The 8,007-nt window shown below is 42.3% G+C and overlaps 1 protein-coding gene across 3 annotated transcripts in view; it reads left to right on the top strand.

Moving 5' to 3' along the window:
* The first annotated feature begins 221 nt into the window (after window positions 1-221).
* The window catches only part of HPSE (heparanase), a 49,387-nt gene continuing 41,601 nt past the window's right edge, over window positions 222-8,007 (top strand). For 2 of the 3 annotated variants that reach the window (XM_024574859.4, XM_053923243.2), the window contains exon 1: window positions 222-598. In XM_024574859.4, the coding sequence (XP_024430627.1) occupies window positions 357-598 (242 nt within the window). In that variant the 5' untranslated portion in view covers window positions 222-356. Of the gene's footprint in view, window positions 599-2,565; window positions 2,678-8,007 lie in introns of all 3 variants that reach the window. The other variant, XM_045183764.3, reaches the window with a different exon arrangement.

Below are 8,007 nucleotides of genomic sequence, written 5' to 3'. Positions count from 1 at the left end.
CCCCGGATTCCCAGCGCTCCTCCCAGAGCGCTCCCTCCCCAGGCCTCCTGGGTGTTTCGATGGTGGCCATGCCAAATGGGTGTGAGTGATTTGGAAGGTGGACTTCATCACCACTGAGGGGAAGGAACGCGTGCAAGGCAGTGGGAGTGAGTGGGCGAGGCGGGCGGGGAGAGGCGGAGCAGTGGGAGGGATTCGGGGCAGGAGGGGGAGGTTTGCCGGGTGCAGTGGGTGGGGTGAGGCGGAGTGAGCTGGTGGAGGAAAAGAGAAAAGGGCGCTGTGGCGTGGCTGGAGGAAGTGCGCCAGGTCTCCAGTCTTGCTGCGCCGCTTGCTGGGTGGGACAGCCAGGTGAGCCCGAGATGCTGCTGAGCTTGAAGTTGGGGCTGCCACCGCCGCCGCCACCACTGCTGCTACTGCTGCTGCTCCTGGGGCCTCTCGGTGCCTCCTCCCCGGGCGTCCTAGCTGCACCCGCGCAAACCGAGGACGCCGTGGAGCTGGACTTTTCCATTGAGCAGCCGGTGCACCTGGTGAGCCCCGCCTTCCTGTCTTTCACCATCGACGCCAACCTAGCCACGGACCCGCGGTTCCTCACCTTCCTGGGGTAAGCGTCGGCCTGCTGATCCCTGTGCCCATGTACCCTCTCCTGGCCTCCTGATATCCCTGCCCTCCCTGACAGCCGCTCGCCACCTCTCCTGTCTTTTGTCTCTTTTGCCACATGGAAATTCTCTCTCCCTCCCTCCCGCCATCTCTCTCTATCTCTGTCTCTCTCACACCCTCCGTACAGCTCATTCCTCCCGACTTCATTCATTCAATGAGCGCCAACTAAGGGCCAGGTATTAAGGGGAAATTTAGGAAAGGAACTTCCCAATTGCCCAGCAACGCGCCAGAAGAAGGACCCGGGCAAATGCACCGGGAGGGCTGTGAGCGCTTGAATTTGCTAGCAGCTCAGTGTAGGACAAATAAGATTGTGGATTAGTTAGGCGTCAGTCTCTTAACTCTGTTAAGAAGGGTTAAAAAAAGTTGTTTTGGAAAAGTCAGATGGAAAATACCTCAAAGGAGAATAAGCTTACTTACTCCATATGTGTCCTTTAAAATTATACACAAAATATATTATGTATATTTTAAATGAACTTTTAAAGAGCAATTTTAGGTTCACAGCTCAATTAAGCACAGGGTACAGATTTCCCATATTATACTTTTTTAAAAATCTAAATATAAATAAATGAGTTCTGGGAGCCTATTCCAGCACCTTACAGAGCCTTAATAAAAAGACGTCTTCAAGGCAAGGCTATAAAATGTGACACTGCTTTGTCAGCTGTAATTTTTTTCTCATAGGAGAAAGACCAAACCTGGTGCAGGTTCACTGGCCTCTGCCCCAGGAGTGCAAGCTGATCCCAAAACAAAGAGGTACAGGGACAGTCTCAGGTCATCTAGGCCACTCACCTAGGTCATGAGAGCCTCCAAAGAAAGCCACACCTCAACCAAGCCAGACAGCTGGGTATCTTGCCATTGCCACACATCTACATGCTGTCCTTCCTGTGCCCACACTGTCAGCTGCCATTACTAATTTCAGTCATTTATTCTGCAAATAAAAGCAGGTAGACTACCAGCTAATAGATTGATGGTCAGACCACCTTGGCTTCATTCCCAGCTCTGCCAAAGCTGGTTGGCTTAGTTTTTACCAGTTGCTTGGCAACTCCTCAATTTCTTCACCTGTAGAATAAAACTTTCTTGCAGGATTGTAATGAGAATTTGTTGACATAACAAGTACTTAGCACAGTGTTTGACACATAATGTTCACACTTTAAGCTAACTGCTTCTTCCTAGAAAATGGCAAGTGTTTGATAACCATTCACCAGTGCTTGTTGTATCTTTTAATCATAGTTAACCTACATCTTTCCACCTGTGGCAGGAGAGGGAGAATTTCTTGATGAGGGGGAGTCCCCACTTTTTGCCCTCTTTCCTAGGGACAGGAATGTGATACAGACGGTAGCTAGTTGGGAGATGCTGGATTACTCTGGAGAAACTCTAAAGTTTAGGGCTACATATCTGAGGAACCCAAGCCTTGCTTTGAAGGGGCAGGGAGGGATGATAAGGGAAGAGAGGGTGTGAGGTACTTTAGAGAAAACAGAGGGATTAAGTAAATGACCACTTACTGAAATGTTAGAACTCAGGTTCTATTCTGCTATTGCCGGAGCAGCCTGTGCCCCACCTCTCCCCAAGGAAGGGCATTGGGGGATACCTTCCTGGAGAAACAGGTCCAAGAGGAAAAGACCTACAATATGACTTTTGGGGTCCAGGCTGAATCACCCTGCAGTTAAGCTAACCAATTGCCTAGGACCCTCAGCCCCCTACACACTCAGAACTTCCAGGCTGCCAAATTTAGTGAGGATGATACCTTCTCTTCATCTTAAACTCATCTCTTAATATCCCATAGCACTCTTTCTTCCTCCCTGGCCCCCACCTTTTTGTTAAAAGACTGGAGGATAATGAAAACCAAAAAACCCTAGCATGCAATAGATAAAACTATTTTTTGGTTTATAAAACACAGTGTATTCCTGTTCATAGGGGCTTCTCTCCAGGGCTGGCTTCTGGCCACTCGAGATTCCTTCCATAGCAGAGGCTATCTTCGATGCCTGCTCTCCAGAAGCATCTGCAGTCACTCCCATACTACTCCCAGGTGAGGCCTAAAAGACTGCAGCTCAGAGAGGAAGGAGCACCCTCTCCTTCTCATCTAAAACCTGGCTTCTGAAGTAGGATCTGAGGGTCCAACACCCCACGATGGTTAGCACAGTGCCCAGAGTGGCCTGGCCATCTCAGAAGACAAAACATTTATCTTCCATCTCAGAATACAACAATAAGCTTAAATATATATGTGTGTATATATATATATATATATATTTTTTTAAGGCAACTGAGTAAGATATGAACTAAAAAAAAAATGATTGTCTGGAAACAAATTGGGACAGTTGATATAATGAAAAGAAGCACTGACCTGAGAGTAGGAGAATCAGGACCTAAACTTCTAAGGTACTTCCAAGTAGGCCTAACCAAAAGTAATCAGATGACATGGCTCTGTTTCCCACGATGGCAGACTTTTTTTCTTTCACATTTGCAATTAGAAAACATACAGTACACAGAAGGTAAATGCCAATGATACAACAATATAGAATTTTTAAAAACCATCTTTTCTTATTTAAAAAAATTTTTATTGTTATTCAATTATAGAAGTCTGCATTTTCTCCCCATCTCTCCATACCACCCCAGCCAAACCTACCTCCCTCTCCCACCTCCACCCTCCCCCTTGATTTTGTCCATGTGTCCTTTATAGTAGTTCCTGTAAACCCCTCTCCCCACTATCCCCTCCCCACTCCCCTCTGGCTATTGTTAGATTGTTCTTAACTTCAGTGTCTCTGGTTATATTTTGTTTGCTTTTTTCTTCTGTTGATTATGTTCCAGTTAAAGGCGAGATCATATGGTATTTGTCCCTCACCGCCTGGCTTATTTCACTTAGCATAATGCTCTCCAGTTCCATCCATGCTGTTGCAAAGGGTATAACCTCCTTCTTTCTCTCTGCTGTGTAGAATTCCATTCTGTAAAGGTACCATAGTTTTTTGATCCACTCATTTGCTGATGGGCACTTAGGTTGCTTCCAGTCCTTGGCTATGGTAAATTGTGCTGCTATGAACATTGGGGTGCATAGGTTCTTTGGGATTGGAGTTTCAGGATTCTTAGGGTATAATCCCCGCATCGGAATTGCTGGGTCAAAGGGCAGTTCCATTTTTAGTTTTCTGAGGAAATTCCATACTGTTTTCCACAGTGGCCTCACCAGTCTGCATTCCCACCAACAGTGCACTAGGGTTCCCTTTTCTCCGCATCCTCTCCAACATTTGTTTGTTGATTTGTTTATGTTGGCCACTCTGACTGGTGTGAGATGGTACCTCATTGTGGTTTTAATTTGCATCTCTCTGATGGCTAATGATGCTGAGCATATTTTCATATGTCTCTGGGCCCTCTGTATGTCCTCCTTGGAGAAGTGTTGTTCAAGTCCTTTGCCCATTTTTTAATTGGATTGTTTGTCTTCCTGGAGAGCAGTTGTGTGAGTTCTTTATATATTTTGGAGATCAGGCCCTTGTCTGAGGTATCCTTGGCAAATATGTCTTCCCATACAGTTGGTTCTCTTTTTATTTTAATGCTGTTTTCTTTAGCCATGCAGAAGCTTTTAATTTTGATGAGGTCCCATTTGTTTATTCTTTCCCATATGTCCCTTGCTTTAGGGGACGTGTCTGTGAGGATGTTGCTGCGTGGAATGTCTGAGATCTTCCTGCCAATGTTTTCCTCTAGGACTTTTATGGTGTTACGACTTATATTTAAATCTTTTATCCACCTTGAATTTATTTTTGTGTATGGCGTAAGTTGGTGATCGAGTTTCAATTTTTTGCACATAGCTGTCAAGATCTCCCAACACCATTTGTTGAAGAGGCTATTTTTGCTCCATTTTATGCTCCTGCCTCCTTTGTCAAATATTAATTGACCATAAGACTTGGGTTTATTTCTGTTCCATTGGTCTATGTGCCTGTTTTTATGCCAGTACCAGGTTGTTTTGATTACAGTGGCCTTGTAATACAGTTTGATATCAGGTATTGTTATCCCTCCTGCTTTGTTCTTCTTTCTCAAAATTGCTGCAGCTGTTTGGGGTCATTTAAGGTTCCATATAAATTTCTGAAATGTTTGCTCTATATCTGTGAAATATGTCATGGGTACTTTAATAAGGATTGCATTGAATCTATAAATCACTTTGGGTAGAATGGCCATTTTGATGATGTTAATTTTTCCAATCCATGAGCATGGTACATGCTTCCATTTGTTTGTGTCTTCCTTAATTTCTTTCTTCAGTGTTGTGTAGTTTTCTGAGTACAGGTCTTTTACCTCCTTGGTTAGGTTTATTCCTAGGTACTTTATTTTTCTTGTTGCTATATCAAATGGGAATTTGTACCTGATTTCTGTTTCTGCAGTTTCATTGTTGGTATACAGGAATGCCTTTGATTTCTGAGTATTGACTTTGTATCCAGCTGTTTTGCCAAATTCATTTACTAGGTCGAGTAGTTTTTTGGTGGAGTGTATAGGATTTTCCATGTACACTATCATGTCATCTGCAAACAGTGACAGTTTCATTTCCTCCTTTCCAATTTGGATGCCTTTTATTTCTTTTTCTTGTCTGACTGCTGTGGCTAGGACTTCCAGTACTATGTTGAATAGAAGTGGTGAGAGAGGGCATCCTTGTCCTCCTCCTTATCTTAGTGGGAAAGCTCTAAGTTTTTGTCCATTGAGTATGATGTTGGCTGTAGATCTCTCATATATGGCCTTTATTATTTTGAGGAATCCTCCCTCTATTCCCAGTTTGCTGAGTGTTTTTATCATAAATGGGTGCTGTGTCTTATCAAATGCTTTTTCTGCATCTATTGATATGATCAAGTGGTTTTTGTCTTTGCTTTTGTTTATGTGGTGTATTATGTTTATTGATTTGCGAATATTGTACCATTGTTGCATCCCTGGGATGAATCCCACTTGATCATGGTGTATGATCTTTTTGATGTATGCTGGATGCAGTTTGCCAATATTTTGTTGAGGATTTTAGCATTTATGTTCATTAGCGATATTGGCCTGAAATTTTCTTTCTTTGTTATGTCTTTGCCTGGTTTTGGGATTAGGATGATGTTGGCTTCGTAAAATGAGCTTGGGAGTCTTCCATCTTCTTGAATTTTTTGAAATAAACTGTGGAGGATGGGGGTTAGCTCCCCCTTAAATGCTCTTTAGAATTCTCCTGTGAAACTGGTCCAGGGCTTTTGTGTGTCAGAAGCTTTTTGATTACTACTTCAATTTCATCAGGTGTTACTGGTTTGTTCAGGCTTTCTGCTTCTTCATTGAGTTTTGGAAGGTTATATTATTCTGGAGATTTGTCCATATCTTCTAGATTTTCACATTTCTTGGCATACAGTTCTTCATAGTAATGAAGGGTTAGGTTGTTTATTTGAAATGTTTCTATTCTTTTTAGGTAGGCCTGTATCGCTATGAACTTCCCTCTCAGGACTGCCTTTGCTGTGTCCCATAGGTTTTGGGTTGTTGTGAGCTCATTTTCATTTGTTTCCAGAAACTTTTTGAATTCTTCCCTAATCTCATTTTTCACCCATTCATTGTTTAATAGGATGCTATTCAATCTCCATGTTTTTGAGTGCTTTGGGGTTTTTTCCTTGAGGTTGGTTCCTTGTTTCAGTCCCTTGTGGCCAGAGAAAATGCTTGATATGATTTCAATTTTCTTGAATTTGTTGAGGCTTGTTTTGTGTCCAATCATGTGGTCTATCTTTGAAAATGTTCCATGTGCATTTGAAAAGCATGTGTATTTTGCTTCTTTGGGATGAAAGGCTCTATATATATCAGTCAAGTCCATTTCATCTAGGGCATTGTTCAATGCCACGATATCTTTGTTGATATTTTGTTTGGAAGATCTGTCCATCTTTGACAGATCTGGGTGTTAAAATCCCCTTTATAATTGTGTTGCTGTCTATGTCTTTCTTGAAGTCCTCCAAGATTTTCTTTATGTATTTGGGTGCTCCTATGTTGGGTGCATATATATTTACAATGTTTCTGTCTTCTTGGTGGATTCTTCCTTTCAGTATTATGAAGTGACCATCTGGGTCTCTCTTTGTGGTTCTTTTTTGGAAGTCTATTTTTTGTGATATGAGTATTACTACCCCTACCTTTTTTTATTTCCTGTCCATTTGCTTGGAAAATTTGTTTCCAGCCCTTCACTTTCAGTCTGTGTAGGTCTTGTGTCCTGAGGTGGGTCTCTTGTAGGTAGCATATGTGTGTGTCATGCTTTCTTATCCATTCAGCTATTCTATGTCTTTTGATTGGAGCAATTAATCTATTTACATTTAATGTTATTATTGATAGGTACTTATTCATTGCCATTTCTTTGTACCTGTGTCTTCTCTCTCTCTCTCTCTCTTTTCCTTCCTTTCCTTACAGCAGCCGCTTTAGCATCTCTTGCAGAGGTTGTTTGGTGCAGGTATATTCTTTTAGACTTCTTTAATCTGGGAAACTCCTTATTTGGCCTTCTATCTTGATTGAGAGCCTTGCTGGGTAAAGTAGTCTTGGTTGCAGGCCTCTGGTTCTCATTACTTGCAATATTTTTTGCCATTCTCTTCTGGCTTGGAGCATTTCCATTGAGAAGTCAGCTGCTAACCTTATTGGGGCTCCCTTGTATGTTAGTTCCTGTTCCTCCCTTGCTGCCTGGAAGATTCTCTCTTTGTCTTGGAATTTTGCCATTTTAATTATGATGTGTCTTGCAGTGGGCCTCTTTGGGTTCCTCTTGCTTGGGACTCTTTGTGTTTCGTGGATTTGGTTGACTTTTTCTCTCATCAGATTAGGGAATTTTTCCATCATTACTTTTTCAAACAGGTTTTCTATCCCTTGCTCTTCTTCTTCTCCTTCTGGTATCCCTATTATATGGATATTATTTCGTTTCATGTTGTCCTGCATTTTCCTTAACCCCTCTTCATTCTTTCTGAGCCTCTTTTCCTTTACTTGCTATTCTGGGTATTTTTTTCTACCTCGTCCTCCAGTTTGCTCATCTGATCCTCTGCTTCATTGAGTCTGCTTTTGATTCCTCCTACTGTGTTCTTCAGTTCAGAAATTGTATTCTTCATTTCCCCTTGGCCCTTGTTGATAGTTTCTATTTCCTTTTTCATGTTGATATAGTTTGCAGTGAGTTCATTGTAGTTTCCCTGTAGTTTTTGATAATTCTGTGTGAGCTCATGAAGCTTCTTTATGACCAATTTCTTTAACTCATTATCTGATAGTTGACTTGCCTCTTTTTCATTCAGCATTGTTTCTGAGACTTCCCCCTTTCTTTTCATTTGGGGACTGTTTCTTTGTCTTCCCATTGTTTGTGAGACTCTTCCTGTTAGCCTCTTCTTAATTTGCTCTGTTCTGACCCCCTGGGTTTTT

The sequence above is a fragment of the Desmodus rotundus genome, chromosome 4 (assembly GCF_022682495.2).
Source record: "Desmodus rotundus isolate HL8 chromosome 4, HLdesRot8A.1, whole genome shotgun sequence".
In the NCBI taxonomy this organism is placed as follows: Eukaryota; Metazoa; Chordata; class Mammalia; order Chiroptera; family Phyllostomidae; genus Desmodus; species Desmodus rotundus.
Note: the sequence above shows the minus strand (reverse complement) of the source record. Positions and strands in the feature narration are given on the sequence as shown.